This window comes from Cucumis sativus, chromosome 5 (assembly GCF_000004075.3).
Source record: "Cucumis sativus cultivar 9930 chromosome 5, Cucumber_9930_V3, whole genome shotgun sequence".
In the NCBI taxonomy this organism is placed as follows: Eukaryota; Viridiplantae; Streptophyta; class Magnoliopsida; order Cucurbitales; family Cucurbitaceae; genus Cucumis; species Cucumis sativus.
Genome location: NC_026659.2, coordinates 8,237,880 through 8,260,297, shown reverse-complemented (window position 1 = coordinate 8,260,297; position 22,418 = coordinate 8,237,880). Strand labels below are relative to the sequence as shown.

General features: G+C 29.9%; 1 protein-coding gene and 1 long non-coding RNA gene across 4 annotated transcripts; both read left to right on the top strand.

The window, feature by feature from the left end:
* The first annotated feature begins 7,839 nt into the window (after window positions 1–7,839).
* LOC105435479 (putative Myb family transcription factor At1g14600) lies at window positions 7,840–11,809 on the top strand. The gene is made up of 6 exons (XM_011656797.2): window positions 7,840–8,279; window positions 8,358–8,434; window positions 8,566–8,602; window positions 8,873–9,017; window positions 9,110–9,272; window positions 11,376–11,809. Exons 1-6 carry the CDS (start codon window positions 8,147–8,149, stop codon window positions 11,637–11,639), a joined length of 819 nt encoding a protein of 272 aa, XP_011655099.1. The 5' UTR covers window positions 7,840–8,146; the 3' UTR covers window positions 11,640–11,809.
* Window positions 11,810–16,952: 5,143 nt separating this feature from the next.
* LOC105435480 lies at window positions 16,953–21,723 on the top strand. Of its 3 annotated transcripts, none has more exons than XR_969506.2 (6): window positions 16,953–17,188; window positions 17,933–18,041; window positions 18,718–18,788; window positions 19,853–20,043; window positions 20,359–20,433; window positions 21,397–21,723. It is a non-coding gene; the product is annotated as an uncharacterized LOC105435480 (long non-coding RNA). The 3 variants fall into 3 exon arrangements; XR_969505.2 differs by having other exon boundaries at window positions 16,954–17,188; window positions 21,422–21,723; XR_969504.2 differs by lacking the exon at window positions 21,397–21,723 and having other exon boundaries at window positions 16,956–17,188; window positions 20,359–20,704.
* Window positions 21,724–22,418: the final 695 nt, after the last annotated feature.

The window sequence follows — 22,418 nt, the reverse complement described above, 5'->3', positions numbered from 1 at the left end:
AATGTGATTTATTATCGAATTTTTCAAAGCATGCTTTGATGTATGAATATTTTAGTTTACTGATTTATAAAGCCTTTTCAAAGTATGTGTTTAGAAGTATTTGACAAGCATGTATTTCTCGATGAATTAACTCATGAGATTTACAAAGTTACTATGTTTTTTATAATACTTAAGTTAAAGAATGATTTTAGAATGTTTTATAGTATATCGTTGGATATATATATATATATATATATAACATCCCTTTGGGAGATATGGCCTATGCACAGAGGTTACTTTGATGAAGGTATTTAGTAGATACCTAGATTCTTATCACTATAACATATTCATGAGAGGAGGGTTCTACAGATATGATATCTAGTTTTGTCATCCCTTGAGATGAAGATTCGTAGGTTTTCCACCTTATAATTGTAGCTATAGTTAAGGTCATCTGGTGTTGTTCAGAAGAGAAATGTCATCGATTGACTTCACGCCGCATCTCAAGTCGAGCAACAACTGCTCGGTCTAGGGTGTGACATATTAAACATATAAATATGAGAGATTAATAAAGGAAGAAAAATAAAACAAGTTAAGAAATATATAAATAATAATAATAATAATAAACCATCAAAGTTGGGAGTTGAACCAAGTCCTTTAGACCAAAAGTGAATAATATCATTCCAATAATGAGCAACCAAAGATTTTAAAAAATATGATAAAATAAATTGGGAAAAAAAAACTAGGAGAAACTACTTTCCATAATTTCTCTATTTTTGTCTAATTTTTAGAATTTTTTTTTTTTAAATTACAAGAAACGGGAATGGTTTTCAAACACGTCTGTTTCTTAAACAATTAGAAACAAAAACAGGAAAAATAAACGCTATCAAACGAGTCATAAAGGTTGAAACATGAATATTTCATATTCTTATTCACTTACGTAAAGAGCAAATACTTAACTTCAACATTTATACAATGTGTACGCCCTACCTCGCACGCCTCCTAAACCTCACGATGCGGCACGCAACACGATTTGAGGAGCCCTGACGACTCTAATGTCAAATGTCAAGAACGTTCAACTTAAGTCCTTAAACTTTAGTTTGATCACCTAGTTCCAACTTAAGTAGTTTAACACAAATTTTAAACTATTAGAAGATAAGATGCATATAATGCAAGATATCCAAAATAAGTGAAGGCTTTTTATTATTTAGAATCATGCATTCCAAATATACATATTACATAGTTTCTTAGATACATGAATTACAAAATAAAGCTTAGAACGCCTTGCTTTACTTCAATGTGTGGCATCTCATTTCTTATCCCAACTTGGCCTTAAAGCTTGGTTACCTGAGGTAGGGAAACTTAAATCATAAGTCAAATACGATACATAAAATAATTTTCATAGACCATGCTTCAACGCCTCTTTCAATAAATCATAATTCTCACATTAACCTTTCATATTTCATTCACCAAGAATATGAATCATTATCATGTATAGACTATTGTAGTGTCCTTTTCATCAACATCATCCCTTAGAGAATTTTCTAGTTCATTTTTCGTTGCTCCGGCCGCTAAGCTCAATACACTCTTTTTACGCATTAGTTAGCTTCATTTTTCCATGTGAGACTTATTTCTAATTTGAGTATAAGAACAAAATTTTGCTTAAGTGTTTTGAAAATTTGCGTTTTGGATAAGAAGAGGCGTTTTGAAGTAACCCTTCGAGATAAGAAGTTGGTGTTTGAATCAATCCATGGAAAGGATTAAAAGATAAAACTTTTATGGTTAAGTATAAGTTTTGCGATTAAGAAGGTAATTTGCAAGAAAGTTTTGCGAAAAAAAAAGAGGTATTACATTAAGACCTTCGAAAGCTATGTTGATTGGTTGAAGTTATTTCACAGAATGGAGTTAGGCGAGAAGAAAGATCTAGCGAAGAAGATGTCAAATCTGATTTGACAGGGGTTAACATGTAAGATTAAGGATTTAAGCATGGTTGGATTAACATTAAATTTACACGACGTGTAGAGTTTTAAACAGGAGCTTGCGAACTGAGAAGAGTTTAAGCATGACTAAGTTAGTTAAAGGGCTCTATAAATAAGGACTTGGTCATTAAGGAAGCAAGAAGATTTTATTTAAAAAAAAAACTAAAATGTTGTTGTTTTGCTTTGGCGAGAAGAAGAAAAATAAAGTGTTAAGTGTTGCGGTTTGTTCAGCGAGAAGGCTCCGCAAAAAGAGAAAGAGGAGAAGGATCTTTGGTAAAATGTGGTGAGTGTTTTCTCTTAAATGAATTTATGTTAAAAACTTTATTATAATTTCTCTTTATTGATTGCAGAGAAGTGTTTCAAAAGAGATTTCTATGAAAATTTTATATATTTTCAAGCATGATTTATAATGTTAATGCTTGATTTGATGATTATGATTTCAATACTATAAAATGGTTTTCAAAGCCTTAGTTATTTCCTTGAGATGATGTTATTTTTTATATTCACCACCATGTGTGTATGGGGCTACATGGTGATAAGAAGTTGGCTTATACATTGAGAGGAGTGTATAAATCTTAACGACTTGAGCAACAAGGACGAATCTATATGTTCACGAATGTTGTTGATACAGTAGTCTACACGGAAGGTAATGAGACCAAGAATAATTGGCTAATGGGTGTTTATGCGAAATGAATATTGATGTGATTCGCGAGTTAATCTGTAAAAATGATTACAAACATTTTGATATGTTTTGCAAAATGAAGTATTTATTGATAAAATGATTTGTGTTAGAATTTATAATTTGGCGAAAAGGAATTAACAAAGGGCATTGCGAAAATGATTTCATAAAACCTCACTAAGTCTTTTAGACTTACGTTTTAAAAATCTCATCTTCCAGGAACAGACGTTTACGCCAAGTAAAGAAGAAGGTTGAAAGGCTTGTGGCGAGTTGAGAAAGTCATCAGACGTTAAAGAGTTTTGATAAATGTTAATTATATTTGGTCAAGGTGTTGTAATTGTATGTTATTACCAAACGCCTGTTATTAATAAAGTGTACATTTTGGTTATGTTATTTATCGCATTTGGCGTTTAAGGTTGACTACCATTGCATTTTGAGTTTTGCTTGATAGTTTAAAATGAGTTGAGAATAAGCTTAGTGATAAGACCAATTACAAAGGTAAGCAAAATCTCGTCTTATCCGCACTACTTCTTACGTTTTGGTTGTCTGGCGGATTAAGGTGTGACGCGCCATGCAGTCCTTTTCTACATGGTTGTCTTTACTTATTGAGTGAACATAATAGCTAGCTCATTTATAGGTATAAAGCTAATGGTTTACTCAAATACAAGCATCACAATCATCAAACATAAAACTTTACTTGAAACAATACACGAATGCTTCCTTCAAAGATCATTCTTCTTATAAACATTAACGTATAAAACAACATATATATTACAAACCAGTCATGAAACTTTAGAAGATGAATCAACCTTAGAAAGATCACTCATGTACTAATTTCCTTCTTCAAAACGTCTAGTCCCCTAAAATCCTCTTCTCGCATAGTGTTTCTTCTTTTCAATAGAGTAACTATAAGAATTTTGGCATAATATTCCTTCTTTTGACCTTTCATCTCCATTTATACTATCCAAAATCAAATTAGTCATCCTTAATTTTCCTTAAGCTTTCTAGCTCCTACTTGAAATGGTACACGTGTAGACTTAATAACTTTTCAAACCAGGCTCTCTTACATGTACGTTGCCCATTAATTAAGCACAACTAGAAAATTTTCTAGAATTTTCCTAATTTTCAACACTAGCCTCAACTTGCGTTGAACATCAAAATGCTTGTTGTATCTTGCTTGCAACTTGTGCCTTTCTCGCATCGCCTTGCTTCAACGTGATCCACTAAAATGGTTGCTTTTTAAATCACTTTCTTTCCTAGATAAACTATTTTTTCAAGATTCTTTGGTACACAATCGTTTAGTTTTGGCAATTCTTCAGTACACGATCGTTTAAATTTGAATAACCAAATCTAAACAATTTTTTAAAGATTTTTTTTTTTTACGATCGTTTAGATTTGGTACACGATCTTTTAGATTTGATTGTTTAGATTTTGGGTAGCTAAATCTAAACAATTTTTTTCAAAAATATTTGGTGCACTATCGTCTAAATTTGGGTAACCAAATCTCAACTATTTTTTCAAGATTTTTTGTACACGATCGTTTAGATTTAGTATGCGATAATTTATATTTGGTACACGATTTTTTATATTTGATAATTTAAATTTGTCTACTCAAATCTAAATGATTTTTGAAGTTTTTTATACACAATCGTTTAGATTTGGCAATTTTTTGTACATCATCGTTTAGATTTGGCTATCCAATATTCCAACAAATTTTTTAATGATTTTTTATATTTGGCAAAAAAATAAAAGAAAATTGCAGAAAAAGAGAAAAAGACGATGAAAAGGAAAACAAAAATTGCAGAAGAAATAAGATGGAATGGAAAATGAAAATATTTAAAAAAAATTGCAAAAGAAGAGAAGATGATGGAAAAAATCGCAGAAGAAACGAGAAGGACGATGTAAAAGAAGGGCAAACCTAAAATATTTTAAAATATGGTCAGCTTCATAGGCTTTTTCATTTGGTTACGTGGGTCAAATATTTTATCGGTATGTTATATTTATTAAAATTAACATTTACAAAATAGGTTCAGTACATTATATTTAAAAACAATCTAATATATAATAGAAGTTCAAAACGAGTGATTCATGGAGGAAAATATATTATAATACAATTTTTCACCATCATACAAACAATATTTTTTAAAAAATGATAATATTAAAACACAAAAATATAACAAACTGACACTTATTGTAAAAATATAACAAACAGACAAAATATTTATCCTGTATAGAACAATTATTAAAACGAAAGAAGCCCACAATGAAAAATACTGAAAAATGTCTTAGTCAACACGCAATTAATCAACCACACACGTGTGTGTAATTTTTATTCTAAATGATCATGATACGTGATCATGTATGAAATGGTACATGATAGTATAGGAAATGATACATGATAGTATAGGAAATGATACATGATCGTGTATGTAGTATCAACACCGATCACACGCGCGTGTGTAATTCCTCTTCTAAACGATCATGATACACGTGAAGGGATAAAAGTTCTATGGCAGCGGAATAATTTAAAGAATCGTTTCTCAAATTAATTTTGGAATCTTAAAATACAGGTACATTGGCAAAATTTTAGAATCAAAATTCTAAATAAATTCTAAGCATGCTTTTAAAGATAAGATACGAGAATCAATATCTTACACATTTATATTAATATAATTAATTAAATCATATTTAATTAATATCTCTATAATATCATTTTATAAATTTAATAAATCAAATTTAATTAAATAAAACTAAATTATTAATTAATGTTCCAATTAATTAATAACTAAGTTAAATATAAGATATTTAACTTAAATTAAATTTGAATCATATTCAAATATAAGTTTCTCTCGTAACCAATAAATTTAATATGAATCCAATTCACATTAATATTTGAACTTATTCAAATATTTTCTCTCATAAATTAATTTCGAATCATATCCAAAAATTTTATAATAAAGTTTCACAAACAATATTATAATGTATCACTATATATTAAACTAATTCCCTAAGTATATTTGAACATTTCAAATTACAACCAATATAAATAAATCTCATTACCCTTTACGAGCTAGGAATGAGACCTAATAAACCTACAAATCAGAAGTTACAACGACATGAGATTAATTGGCTAAACTCATTAACCACATTAATCAATATTCGTTAACTGTGTGTACACTCTACTAAAAGCTCACAACTGAACTCTTCTCACTGTAGATATATTTCTGTGTCCACGGATATAGACCAATAATAGTAAGTTAGTCCATCACGTGTGTTCGTAACACCAGCTGGGTCAATTTATCTTATTACCCTTGGGTTACCTCTAATCCTTAAATACCAGTGCTCCTCCAATGAACAACCTGTTTATGGTCCTACCAATAAACAGAAACCCCTCTCGTGCCATGGAGAGGGTATGACTCTTTGTTCAAGACCTGGAGACATCATTTAAGGGAACACTCATCTATTTACCCTAAAGTAGGGAAGGAGTGAATTCCATCTTGTGTAATTATGTTTTCAGCTCCTCACTCGATCTTTTCCCCAAAATGATAAGCTTATTGAGCCGGCGATCTGGTTACTCTCACCCGTACAAATCAAAGGACAATCTCCCGCGAACAGGAGTTCATAACACACTCAGAATTAAGACTAAGCTACCTAGGTCATCCTAGTGAAATAGAAACCTAACTAGTTAACGGAGTTACATCTAGTGCTTACTAATTTGCGGTCCGGTCTTATGAAAACTCATTGCATAGGATACCCTCACTCGCATGTCAACTACACGAACGCGTTGGATCATTGCGTTTGTATCAAATACAAAATGAGTTGTATCAATAGTGTTACTTGGATAAGGTACCCAGCCTTATCCCTATACTATAGACCCTTTAAGTTGATTTTGAACATCGATCCCTATATGTCTCTACATACTGTTCAAGACTCATTAAACAGTTTAGGATGTTAGTTAATTGGATTTGGGTTATTAAGACAAAACTAATAATTTAATCAATAACAATTATTTAATAATAACACTTTATTAATAACGGTCAATGGATTATATTTACAATCTACGAGTTTTAGGACATAAATCCCAACAACACGATCATCATGTAAGAAATGATACATGATCACAGTAGTTCATGATACATGAATAATTAATTCAGGTAAACGATGGTTTTGAAAAAGCTTAGGTGTAGATAATGATACACGATCATGTGTATTTTATGATACACAATCAAGTAGTTCATGATAAACGATGGTTTTAAAAACTCCTAGTAAACGATCGTGTAAATCATGATATACGACCACGTAGTTAATGATACAAGACCATGTAGTTGATGATACACGACCATATAGTTCATGATAAATGATGATGTAGTTCATGATACATGATTATGTAGTTCATGATAAATGATAATTTTGAAAAGCCTTATAGTAATCGATCATGTAGTTCATCTCTGTCCACAATTGAAAAAACAATACAAGATTGATGATTAATTTTTTTAAAAAAATATAATAATAGCAGAAGTATAATGAAAAACAAATAATAATAATTGTAGGGCAGTGATTATGATTTCAAAAAAAATATAAAAGAAAAATTACAAAAAAAGATGAGACTGAACAAACCAGAGTCATACAAAACTTGAAATATTTAGAAAAAATACTAGTTTCATGAGTTTTTTATTTTATCATATGAATAGTAAATAATTTGGTATTTTATTATATTTATGAAAACTAATCAATATTTATTTATTTTAGATAAAAAAGAAAAAGGAATTTCCTTGTGTGACATAAGGAGAGGAAGAAGGGAGAGAGGAAGAGCAGAGCAAGGATCTTATCCATTCAGGGAAGTGGAAGAAGGGCAAAGCCGTCATTTCATAGAGTGATGGAGAGACGAAGGAGTGTTTAATTCTAGTACTGAGGCGAGCGTTCCAAGAATAAAATAATAATAATAATAATAGTACTTTTTTGGAAGGAGAATAATAAATCCCACCCTTTCACAAATTCAAAAAATAAAAATAAAACACGATGGAAACTTTTGTGATCATGACGACGTTGGCGTATATATTGGAATAGTATTTAATAAAGACAAAATAATAATAATAATAATAAAACTCCAATTCCAATAAACAAAGAGAGTCAAAGTGAAGCAGTTGGTATATTTAGATGTAATGATTTCAAAAAGTAAAAAAAAGAACAAAAAAAAAAAAAAGAAAAAACTCGGTTTCTGTTTCCGTTTCTCTCTCTATTATTTTGATATTTGTGTTATGGTAATGATACTTTGTATTTGTTGGTTAGTACACAGAAAAAAAGCAGAAATCAGAAGCAGCACCCTCACCCTCCTATTTCCTCAGAAATCTCTTTAAGGAATTTTCAGAACTCTCCTTCGTCTTTTCCCTTTCTCGTGATCTTTCTTTTTTTCTTTTTTCTTTTATTTTTCTTTCATTTTTCTTCTCTATATAAACCCCCTCTTTCTTTCTTCTACACTAAAATCATTTTTTAGAATTTAGAGAGAAAGAAAATGAGTAGTAATAGTTGTGGAAGAAATGGAAGTGTAAGACAATACATTAGATCCAAAGTCCCAAGATTAAGATGGACTCCTGATCTTCATCATTCCTTTGTTCTTGCCATTGAAAGACTTGGTGGCCATCAAAGTATGTCTTTTTTTCTTTCTTTTTCTTTATTAAGATAAGATTTATGTTTTTTATTTTTTATTTTTTTGGAATTGTTAGAGGCAACCCCTAAGCTTGTTCTACAGCTCATGGATGTGAAAGGACTCACCATTTCACACGTAAAGAGTCATCTTCAGGTCTTCTTTTTTCTTTTATTTTTTCCTACCAGATATTATTATTTCTTTCGTCTTTTTTTCGTAAATATTATATCTTGCGTTACACATTTCTCATTTTAATTCATTTTACTCGTTTTGTTTGTATGTGACAGATGTATAGAAGTATGAGGGCAGATATGGGAAGACAAGGTACTAATAATTTCAATTTCTTTTTGGGTAATTAGATTAAATTAATTTCTTTAAATCTCTGAAATCCCATCTTTACTAACCAAAATATAAACCACTCCATTTATTATATTACCCCACTCTTTCTATTTTTGTTATTTTTAGTTCATTCTTAAGATGATTCAAATGAAACAAAAAGTCTTCCCTTCCTTTAATCTCCTAATATTATTAATTTTCTCATACACACATTTTCTCTATTGAATAATAATTGGTTTTCTTTTTATATATTAATAGATAGAAGTTGCTCTTCAACCCTTCAAAGAAAGGTAAGTAATTTGGAAGATGACGAGGGCGAAGACGGGTGTGTAGAAGAAGAAGTGGTAAAGGGAGGTAGAATAATTTATAGATCAAGAACAATTCAAAGTCCAGCTTCAAAAAGGTGGGTATAACAATAAAGTTCAACATTATTAGCATTACTTTTATAGTTGTAATTGTTATTTTAAACTAATAGATTTTATGTTTGAATTTTAGAGTAAAAATAGGGTGGGAAGAAAGAATAATATCAAGAAATGAAGAATATTATGGTAATGGTAATAATGGAGAAAGAGAGAATATAAAGAGAAAGAAAATGTGTGATTCTGAATCAGACGGCTTTATACTCAACCAATCCGCTACGGCTAATCATGCTTTCAAGGTATTTTTATTTTTATTTTTTCGTACGTACTAACAACAGCTTTATTAAGAAGGGATGTGTGGTAAAGTTTTCCATAATTCCCTTTGTATTATTTTGTCTTATTTACTGTGTTTTTTTTTTTTTTTTTTTTGGTAAGAATAGAAATTGTCAATCTGAATTTATAGTTCAACTGATTGAAGAAGTTGAGTTCAGAACTTCTCCCATTAATTAGGTTAGGAGTCTTGGTTGTCAATGTGTAGTGTTGGGATTTGGTGGTGATACTTCAAAAATGTTGGTAGCTTTTACCTTTTTTTCTTTTGTTAACTATTTTTGAAATCGATTTCGATCCGTAACTATTTTATTTTTGTTTTTATATTTTATATAAAATTTAGTTTTATGCATCTATAGAGTTAGAAAATGAATGAATGAAATTGAAATTTGTAAGCTTAATTTTTAAATTTCAAAAACCAATGAAATTAAAATGATTATCGAACTCGATCTTAGTTCTTGAATTTTTGTTTTTGAAAAATTTATCCTCCACACTTACATTCTACCTCTAACTTTTAAATTTTGTTATTTAGATATTTTCTCCGCTGAAAAGTTTAAAATAAACCAAGTTACCATTTGAAAATTTGAAAATATGGGTCTTTTTAATTGCTTGATTTTTTAACTTTGAAATGAAGTTTATCTTTCCACAATTTTTTACAATAATTTGCATTTTATCTAAATACAAGAGTTGTACTCTTATTCTTAATATAATTCCATGAGCATGAACAAATTTTTAGAAATAACTTTTTGAATTCTTAAAACTTAGACTTGGTTTTGAAAATGTTGATAAAAACAAATGAGAAAAAAAGTTAGAAATTTAGAAGTGAATAGAGATGTAAAAAATAAAACTATTACTGACCAGGAGTCTAATTTTTAAAACCTAATCATTTTTTAAATTTGACTAGAAATTTCTGAAATTAAGAGAAAAGATGACTAATTTTAAACTAAATATGACTGATTTTAAAAAAAGAAAAATAACTAAATTATTAATAAAAGGGTTTAATTTTAGTAAGAAATATGAAAATGTGTTGCATAAACGTAAGTGAAAATGAAGAAATTGGGATTTGGGTTTAGGGTTTATGACCAACTACTTGTTTGGGATTACAACCTCACTTTTTCTATTATCTTGTCGGAAAACTGTCGCATTTGTTATTTCACATGTACACAAAAGGGAAATGAAATATGGTAGGTTTTGAAAATAAAAAGTCAGTTAATTTTTTCTCATTTATTTGAAACATTTTTTTTTTCTATACTTTGAAAAATTATTGTGTGGGGTCTGGGAGCTTTCTTTTCCTTTTCTTTCTTGTGGAAACTTTTAAATTTTTATTATTAATAGAATATTATCCGCTTCTTTCGTTCACATTATAACTTTGTATTCATCTTGATGGATGATACCACATTTATATTTAATTTATGGGTGTTAAACTATAGTGGAAGTATCATCATCTATTCATTTTTTTGTGATACTAATATTCATAATGTTCATACTCATTTTACTTGCAGTAGAAATTATTGTGTTGTTTCGATAAATATCCTTCCAATGTGAGTAGAATTACACTGTACTAGTCGTTACTATTCTTTTAAGAACCACAATACTTTTCTTACTAGATTAAACTTCTAAAGCAATAAATGGGAAGAGGGACAAGTTTAAGTTAATTGCAACCAATTGAATGGTAACATTTTTTTAAAAAAATTGTTAATATAGTATACTGTATAAATAATAAACCGACTTCCGCCGGCATGATATAGTCACTCTAATATTTTTATTTTTGGCTTGATCTGTATGTATAAATATATTGAGAGAGTTTGACTAATTTTAAGATGGGCACCGGAAAGAAAAAAGGTTGAGTTGGGTCATGTCTGAACGTAATTTTATGCATGAAAAACTGCCTCTGATTACTCCACTCTCGAGGCAAACTTGGAGTAAAGGGATATCATTTCACATCTTGTAACTTGAGAAAACCCCCATTTACCTAAAACAATGACAATAATAATAATAATAAATGTATTTTTAAATTTAAATTTGGAAGGCTTTATTTTTTACTAATTAATTAAACTTTTTGTTTAATGTCACAGATGATGAAACAAGAGGCCCATGAAAGAGCAGAGAAGATTAAAGAAAGCAAATGTTTTGAACTATCTTTGTCCCTATCTTTACAACACCATTATCACCATTCAAGCAGTGAAATGAGTGAAGCAATTTCATCTTCAAGTTCAAAGTTGGACGATAACAATAATAATGATGATTACAGAGATAGTTGGAGTTGGTCCTATGGAAGGGAACAGCCGAAAATTGGTGTTAATCTAGACTTGACGATGGCACTTTGTGGTAGCCGATAAGAGTTTTGTATGTAATTAATTTACATGTCCTAGGTTTTTTTTTTTTTTTTTTTTGTTGAATATAATGTTGGAAAAGAAAAACTTCATTCTTAGGATCACTCGAATGCAGCTGTGTTTTTGTTGAATATAATGTTGTAAAAGAAAAACATCATTTTGTAGTTTGTGTCCAATATGGGTTTTTTTTTAATTCTAAATTAAACTAATCATGTTTGGAAAATGCATGATTTGAATTTTTTTAGATATCAATTGATGAAATGTATTAAATACTTAAATGTTATGTGTTTTTTATTTAAAAAGAAAAAAAGAAAGAGAAAAGATAAAATTGGGAGGCGGGAGAGATTCTGTGTGCGTGTGTGTGTGGTGGTGGGGGATTGAATCTAAGTTCCTTTGATTGTTACAGTTTCTTACTTGTTTCAAATGTTGATACGAGTTGGATTTATTTTGCATGGGAAATAATGTGTAATGCTGGAAAGAATATTGAAGGATACATTGTGAAAAATGTTAAGTCTGATTAGATAACTATTTGGTATTAATTTATTAGGTGTGAATTTACATTTGGAACGATTTATATGTCAAATTTAAAAATGCAAGATGAGTACAAGATAAACTACGTTTTAAATTGAAAGAAGAATTATCTAAAAGAAATGTTCCAACAATTGTGGAGTGTAGAAAAAAAATACAAAAAGACTTTTCATAGGACTTAAAAACTTTGTTCACTGCAACACTATCTTTGTCTAAGGAAAGGTGTGCCAAGAAAGACATGTCAATAATATAAAATCAAATGATTCCAACAACATACTTATTTATAAATATACAGTAATTACAATGGCAATAAAATAGTCTAACTTATTGTTTCCTCTTTAATGGTTAGATTTGGTTTCAACGAGAACTTTTTATTTTTTTCAACGACAAATGAAAACCACTTTACTTGTGATACTTGGACTTTTCCACTTTACTTGTGATACTTGGACTTTTCCACTTTACTTGTGATACTTGGACTTTTAAACTATATGAGAACTCCTTCGTAAGATAGGATATATATGACCAACAGATCACCCCAAGATCTACTTTAGAAAACACTTCACAATCACAGAAGGTTGATCATATATGTTAAGGTCCATCACCAAATTTCAAGAAAAACTCCTAACTACCATAGAAACGAATCCACACCACATTCACTACTTAGGCAATATTTCTCTTGAGTTTGTTGTTATTGAGGTATCTAAGGGTTGTTCTCATGAGTATGGTGACAAAAAGAGGTGAAATGATGGTAGGGAGAGAGCATTATACATCACATAAAATTTGATAATTCAAATTGATAATTATCAATCTTCGTGAATTTGGCTGGCAAACGACCATGTCCATTAGATTATATCGGTGGAAGATTATCATTGGTACCACTGATATGGGTGATAGAAAAGCTATATATTAATAGTTTTAGTCTATTATATTAATAATGATATATCTTTACCAGTGACATTAGTGATACCCTATATCAATGATATAAGTCTATCACTTATTTATTTTACCATTTTTTACTATTGATAAACTTTTATTTCTTACTTGAAATCTATCACATTACATTGATAAGGTCAGAATAACAAAATAAATAAATAGTGGTACACATTTATTCTTAGTTTATCAACATACAGTGGGTTTCAGTTGTCTTTTTGGCCTCAAATTTATCAAGGTGGCTACATATAAAGACAAACTACACTTTACTACTTAACACAACCCTTAAACAAATAAAAGGTTAAATAAGTATATATCAATACTAGATTTTTAACGCTTTCTATCACTATCCATTAGTGATAAAAAAAAAAGTATTATTAAGGATAAACCTCTATTATTATCTATCACTGCAGAGTAATAAAAATTATCTTTTACTATTAGATAGTAATAAAAATCTATCATTGATATTATTACAGTAATAGTAGAAGTAGAAGAAATATGACATATGATGTCAATCAGAAAAAATGAACATAAATATTTGGTGTCAGTTTTTAAAACGTGGATCTTTAATGTCACTATCAAACCAACATCAAAGGATTAATGTCGGTTTAAAACCAACATTAAACATATTTTTATTTATTATTTTTTTTGTAAAAGTAATATTTCTTTTTTATTTAGTTTTGTTGTTTCAAATATTGGAGTGCAAATATAAATTTCCATAGGCGCAGGTTTTAAAACGGGAGATTTAGATAAATAATGTAGTTTTAGAAAATAATTATTGAAATATTGTAGATATTAAAATATTTATATAAATATTGTAGTTTTTTTTCTCTCTCCCCAAGACATAGTTTTCTCTCTCTCCTATGTCTTTGGTTCTTGAACATTGTATTTTCTCTCTTTTTAAAAAGAAAATTAAATTTATATTAATTTAAATTTTCATATTCTCTTTCTTTTAATATCACTAATTTTGTGGAAATTTTTAATTGTATTTTTATTATTAAAAATGATTTTTGAATTGTTTTTTTAATAATGACATGTAATTGATAAAAATTAAATCTAAATTAAAATATTTTTTAATGACCCAATTACATTCATTTAGAAGATTAAAAAATATCAATGTGTTTCACAACCTGGACGTTGTTGATTTCGAGTTGGTTGTTATCGTCGACTCTGAACTCTATGTTGTTCTGGCTCCTCTTGGTTCTCTGGTTCTTGTTGGTACTCTTGTCGATGTAATATCTCTACAGGTGCTTCATAATACATATATTTGTTATGTTCTCCATGGCCACGTCCGTGATCATGTGTAAGAAGTTGATGGACTGGCATCCATGTATGAAGACAATGGATCGGTACTTGAATCATAATTTCCTATACCGACCTCAGAATTACAATATTCTGCTCCAAATGTTGGCATCATCATCATTGGAGTACCATAACCAGTTTGGCTATGTGTTTGTGTCATAGGATGCACTTCTTCCACATTATGGAAAACTTCATCGAGTTCAAGTTCTTCCACTCGGACATGTCCCCTATGAACTAGTGGAGGTACAATAGGTAGATCGTACATATTATGTATCTCCTTCATGTACCTTTCATTATTATTACATATATGAAGGACTTTTTGTGGATCATCTGCAACATCACGAAGTCTTGCATTATTCGATCTCTATGAATTGTAAAAGAAAAGAAAGAAATATTTAATTGAGTAAATAATTTAAGTAATTATCAATATTTAAATATTTACTAGATGACCTACAATTACTCTTGGTCGAGTGATGTAGAGCCTCGTTATATTATTATACCTGGATGTATTTTTTAGTTACATCCATATCAAATTGCTTAACCAAAACTCCTCTTGTCTTAAATCTTCTACGAGACCACCATCGCACTACTAAATGTGCAATCCTGTCTGACCAATTCGTAAATTTCAAGTCAATGTTATGTAGAAGTGACTCAATATTGTATTTTACTGGGATATTTTGTTTAAGGCCGAACTGTTTGAGCATTCTATTCAGTTGATGTCACTCACCAATATGAAAACATATGAGAAGACTGATGGTCCGTCATATATCTTGATCGTTCTTACAAAAATTTGGCAAATTATCAATCACATTTTTGTAAGGCTCCCAAATAATCTGAAACATCACACATTACATTAAAAATAAATAAATATATGTTTACTAATGTATAAAAGAAACTAAAATTTCAGTATCAACGTACCTGATCACGTTGAAGAAGATCGAACATTTATCTATACTGACTAACTACATGAGTAGTTGATCTAGTTACACAAAATTGGTTTCTCCATCTATATTAATAAAGTAATATTATAGATTTTGAATTAATTATATCACTCCTCTAATATTAAACTATTGTTTGATATAAATTAAAATAAAATATTGTATCGTGAACCGTATGCTCGTCTAGGTATTAGATGATTGTTTGTATGTCTAAGTTGTGGAGCTATTGTGAGAAATCATTTCCAAACTCATATTTGAAGAAGTATTAATTAACCAGCAATGCACGGACATCTCGCTTCGATGTTTTGCATAGTTGTCTATACAACCATGCCAAGGACGCTCCACCCCGTAAGTATCAACTCGCCTCATGTAAATCTCCCAATAATGGCAGGAACATCAAATGCACAAAACTACCTGATTTATCAGAAAATAGATTTCCACCCATCAATTGTAAAATGTATGCTCTTGCATATCGAATGACGATTTTCTCTTATGCATCATTATCAAGTCCTAGAAATTGTGTTGTTAATCACGTGAGACTTACTCTTGATCTGTTTATTTTATTAGCAGGTGGGATCACACCAAATCATAAATTTATCCAATCATGACCCAATTTTCTTTATATTTTAAGTTTATTTTATTAGCAGCTGGTGGGATCACACCAACTAATAGGTCTTCAACACCCGACCTATTTAAATATATACAATATTACACTAAATATTTTTTGAACTACAATATTTAAATAACTAAATATTTCTTTTATCTTTTAAATTAATGTAATTTGGTTATTAAAAAAAATTTACACTTACTTTTTCTGTCTACATGTCATTATCAATAATTTTAAACATATTTTTAATAATTAAAAAAATAAATTATAAATTTTCAAAAAAATTAGTGAGAAATGAATATAAAATTTCAATTCTCAATAGGGTTTGATTTAAAGGTAAAAATATAATTATTTAATTATTTAAAAATATCCATGTAAATTTCTCATTTTCCAGGAAGGAAGATAATAACAAAATTTGAATTTTCACAAAAATATTAGAAAAAAAAGAGGGAGGAACAGTGATGTAATAAATGTTCACCAATAAGAGAAAAGACAAAATATTTTAAAAATGATTAAAAACTACAATATTGTAATAAATATTTCTGAAAGTACAATAAATTTTTAAATATTTATTTCATTTACGATATTTAAAATAAACCTCCGAAGTGTTTATTTTTTACTGGTCTTTTTTCAGCAGCCGCTGCTTCAATCTCATTGTTCGAACATGAAGGTTTGTCCCTTTGTCGTGGGTTTTGGTCCTCCTCTTCATCGTAAGTTTTCGTCTTCCTCTTGTCGGTTTTGTTCTTCAGATCTCAATCTTCAATCTCGTTCTCCATAAGATTAGTAGAAAACCTTATGTTTAATGGAGGAGTTCAATCTCATTCTCCATAAGATTAGTAGAAAATCTTATGTTTAATGGAAGAGGTATATTTTTGTTTGATGTTTAATTGAATTAAATGTAAATAAAATAAAATAAAAAATTTGAAAGAAAATCAAAAAATAAAAAACAGTTATAAAACACAATTTTTATGTTTTGTTTCGTTTTTTAAGAAACAAAGAAATACAAACACATATTAAACTCGTCATTGTTTCTTATTCAAAAAAAAAGAAAACGAGAAACCGAAAACATAAAACAAAAAAGAAAAAAAGAAAACCACGTTAACAAACTGGTTCTTAGATTTCTCTCTTCTTGGATCTCTCCTTATTTTCTCTTCAATTCTAACTTGGAGGTCTCGTGTTTTTCAGTGTAATATCGCAAATCCGACTACTGGTTGTCAGAAGAAGCTGGAAATTGATGATGACAAGAAACTGTTAGCTTTCTAATCCCTTTTTTCTTCTTCAATCTGTTGTTTTCATTCCGAATTTGCTTTCTGTTGTTCATATCTTTAACTTTTTACATAAATACATTGAACTGGTGGCGTGAAAGTGTTAAGTTTGCTACTAGAATCCGTGTATTTTGTTTGTTTTTCCCATGCTTATATCTCTGATTTCAATACTACGGCTTTCTGAAACTAGGGTTTTGGAAATGTATAGTAAAATTTATGGCTTCCCTTTTGAATGGTGGAGCAGTGTTGAAATCGTTAATTCGATGTATTTTCTGTGTTAGTTGTTGTGTTAATTTTTTAGCCTTGCAGGTATGGAAAATTTTAGATAGGCTTGTTTATTGACATCTCTGGAAATTTAGCTGCTGTGACATTTGTCAGTTTTCATTGTTGGATTAGTGGTTTGTTTTTCTCCTTATTGTTTTTTGCAAAACAAGAGTTTTTAAAGCGATAATCTTTTCTTAATTTTATTTGATCTGGAAGAAAGATTTTAGCCATTCCCTTTTTCTGTTTGCACATTTATTTATCATCATATTTTCTTTAGTTTTACTTTCGTAATGAACTGAAATTATTTCTTCAATTTGTTTAGTCGTGCTTTCTTTGACAAGAAGATCTCCCAGGAAGCAGTGGAGATTCCCTCGGGGACCTATGTTTGATCTTCTTTCATTAATAAAATCTTAGTTCCCAGTTTCTGTGACTGAGTCTAACTGATGATGATGCTCCTATTTCCAGGAATTTAAGGGATATATTTTCAAGATTATGGGAGATTGTGACAAGCAAGGATTCCCAATGAAACAGGGTGTCTTGACCCCTGGCCGTGTCCGCCTCTTGCTTCCTAGAGGTTTGTGAAAATGTTTATGATTTTGATTTCCTAACTCATTTAAGCAGTAGTTTCTATTAGGTAATACAATCGGTGTTGAAATCGTTAATTTGATGTATTTTGTATGTTAATCGTTCTGTTCTCCGGCCACACGCACGTCTTACTCTGTCCTCTGGCTATCTCCCACAACAACCCATTCACATTTATAGAATGAAGAATCAAGAAAATTTATAGAAAGACTTGGGCTACACTTTTTAAAGTAATTCTTTGTTTTTCTATTGTTTAATAGTTTAATTTTCATGGATTTTGCTGGTAGCATATATGCTTGAACATGGTTTGGAAAGAGATGAAGAAAAATTAGATGATAGTTGTACGGATCCTCTTACCTTTATGATAAATTTTTATAGACGATAGATGTTTTAGAACCAATTTTTCCAGACGATACATGTTCTAGAACCAGGCTTCGCTTGTGGAGTTCTTTTGTTATAATGGAGGTTGCTTTTTTCTGGTAGAATTTTGTTGTACCATAAGAAATGACATCTGGAGGTTTTACATTATATGATACCCAATTTTATAAAAATTTCTTTTTGCAGTTTCTTACATCTTGAACTTCTAATTTTAACTCCTGTCTTGTCTGTCAATTTGAATACTTGGATTTCTTTTTTTCTGTGCTGAAGTCACTAGTATTCTATTACAGAATGCACAGTTCTTTGAGCCCAATTCTGCTCTGTGTAAAGTCTGCACCAAAGATGCTTCTTATATTGTAAGGTTGAACCTTTTGCTTTTCATTCACCTATTCCGATAACAACATATGTCCATCAGCTTCTCTTCAATTGCAATTGCAACTCACATTTTTTAGGCTATTGTTAGGTGTTCTGCAATTGAAACTGTATTGCCTCGTTTGACATTTTTGTTTAGAAGTGAAAAAGAAGTTGGCTATTGGTTAGATATTGCCACATTATATATGAGCAAAAACTTAGCCAGTTATGAGAAGCATTATACAAAAATTGATCATCCAGTTATGAGCAAAAACTTAGTTCATCGCTGCGAAAAATCAGCTTGCCAGAGTCCAGTAATGGGTTTTTTTCTTTTAATGATGTAATATCATAATATGTGGTTCTTCACGTCTTAATATTGCCAGTTCTTGCTGTTCTTATGGTGCATTTTTTGGAGGATTTAGATCAGCAAGACTTCGATTTTACTGCCTCTATTTGTCTTCTCTATTTCATGGATCAAGTGGAGATGAGGAAGAAATTTTGGGGCTGATATTGTATTTAGGTCTGAGTAATTGTATCTTGTTTTGTGCAACTATTAAAATTCATGGGCGAAAGCACAAGCAATAGGTATTTCAAAGAAAAGATTTTTTGAAAATGCATACAGTTCTTTTAAATGAAAACACAAATAACGAAAAATTTAAGAAATTAGAGCTCTTCTGGGGCATGTAAGTGATCATGGAGAGGAATGAGCATTGCAGTTTCCTTGTTATTTGTTTTAATTAAAACAGATGAAGTGGGCATTTGATGCTGATAGAATTAAACCTGGAAGTCCCTTCTCTTGGATTTGAGTCTCTTATTGTCTTTCTTTTTTCTTTAATCCTTGCAGTGAATTCTATTACCATTGAACTGTTGTGTGAACCCTGCACCTCTTATTATGTCTCCACAAAGATTCTTATGCTGTCTCAACGATATTTACTTGCAATGTTGATGCAATGCATGTAGCATGAAGATCATTTGCATCAATGATGGGTTTGTCTTATCATAATTTTTGTTTTTAGAAAATTTAACATTGTCTTACAATTTTTCCCTTTTGGTTTCTCTTGAATTTTATTTCAGACAGCAAACCGAATTCGCAACTTCCTTTTGATCACTTTGATTCAAATCGCTGGCTACCAGTAAGTGTTAGAACTAGAAGAGATATAGCAACTAACTATCTCCCATTGTCCATCTCCCAATGTGCACATCTATAGGCTCTTAAGAGGGCTGGGATTTTTGGCATTCCGGGAGTTACATATTCACTAACTCAGGTACATAGTAGTCTTGAATTTTTCACATCACTGAAGTGATGGATATTCTTTATATCTGAACTTGTGGTTGGTCTCTTAGAAGATACATATTATCTGCTTGCATCTTTTGTTAACTACTCACCCGCTCTTGTTCACAAATGCCCCTACTGATACATTTTCTAATGGTTTTTTAAGGGTGTTGTAAAGAATATCATACTTGTTCTTCCTTCCACCTTGCTGTTGTTTTCAAATTCTATATTCATTATTCAGATTACCGTCTATTTGTAAAGTTGTTATTTAGCTCTATTTCTTTTTAAGTTTAAACTTTTGGTTTAGGTTTTATAGATGGGAGCTACACCTGATGAAATTGGTGCACCGCCCACTCTACATGTTAATTGACAAGTTTAAAGGGTTAGTTACAACTTGAAATGCTACAAGATTTATGTTCATGTTTGTGTATGTGTTTTGCTTTTCTTGGGAACACGAAAGAAACCCTGTTCTCTTTATTAGTTTTCCACTGATTAAGCTTAATAAGGAACAAATTGTTAATGTAAGCCAAATTGGTAAAATTACATGACTTGGTCAATTTATTTAGTTTTAGTTGCTATATTTTGCTAATTTTAGTTGTGATGATGACTCAAGAAAATCTACGGTTAAATTAATCCAATGCCCCTTCATATTATGCCAGGGTTGATTATAAAGATTAGTTTGTCTGTTTTTCAGTGAGATGACTATTTAGTTGGTTTGATAGAAGAAGTATTAAGTTTGATAATTATGATTAGAATACAATAAAGCAAAAATGTCTAACATGAACATAGCACAACTATATATAAAACAAATGTTTGAATCCTCACCTCCACATCGTTTGGTAACAAAGTTTGTGAGGAACCTGTGCATGCATGAACTTTTTTGTAATGCGCCAACGAGTTTACATGTGTGGTTCATAAATTTAAATACTTAGATCTATAATGTAACTAGTTGTTCGGCATAGTTTCTTAAAGTTTACTTGTACAGTTTTTTTTTAATGTTTGTTACCAGTGAGAACATAGAATATGTAGATTTTTAAGTGAAGTTTATTTTAAAAGCTTAGAAATTATAACATATTCTCATTCTCTGTATTTGCAAATTATCCTCCAAGCTATCTATTTTTACGTGCATTTTAGATATTGTTTTGTAATTGATATCATCCCTTCCATAACTCACCTTATGACTTGAAAGTTAGATTGTTTTAATTATAGGAATTTAATATGTGTTGGTTCTCTAAATTATATGATTTTAAGTCTTTCATGCTTTGTGTAAGTTAAATATAAGTTTTATAATTTGTTCAAATTTTTTGGTATAATTCATTTATTTTAAAATATCTATTTTATGTAGTTAAGTGAGCATATCTTCCTTGTAGATATTTTGGGACAGCAACTCTACAATCCTTCCTAATAGACAACAACTCCCTCGTTTGTTAGATTTTGAAAGCTTTGTGTATAAATTGATCGATGTAATTTGGTAATAGGTTACTTAATTAAACGATTTTGTCAAGCTTTGTGTATAAATCGATCGATGTAATTTGGTAATAGGTTACTTAATTAAACGATTTTGTCAAGCTTTGTGTATAAATTGATCGATGTAATTTGGTAATAGGTTACTTAATTAAACGATTTTGTCACTTTCTTTGTTGTAAATGAAATAAATTGTGTTTGTTGAGAATTGTGTTATATACCATGGAAGAGATATTTTTAGCTAGCTAGCATGCAATTAATGACACTGAACATTTTTTTTTACATAACCTATGACAGAGTATGACAGTTTTTAAACTATTTGGTGTCATAAAAAACGGATACAAAAGACAATTTATAATGTCGGTTTAAGGCTTCCTTAATGTCAGTTTTAAATCGACATTAAAGTCTAATCGATATTAAAGGGTTTTAATAATACGATCATAGATGTCGTTTAGAACCAACATTGTACCTCTTTAATTTTGGTTTTAAATCGTCTCTTTAAAGTGGATTTAAACCGCCATTAGAGGACTTTAATAACACTATCATAGATGCCGGTTGCTAATCGACATAAAAGTCCTACGCAAGGGAATAAATTAACAACTATTAACTTGAAATAATTGGAAATTTAAATATACCATTTCATTGGCAAAATAATTAGAAACTAATTTTCTATAGCTAAGGCATGCTTTTAAAAAATTACAAGAAAAGAAAAGAAATTACTCTTGTTGATGACTCTGTATCTGTCAAACATCAATATTGGGTCACTACCATTTGGAAACCTCACCATTGAGGCCTGAGAAAGAGACTTTTGGTTCTTTTGGTTTGTGAGAACCAAAATCAGTTTGTGGGAGCTAAAATTAAAATGAGAATTTTGCAAAAAAGAATCGAGAGCATAATACCTCC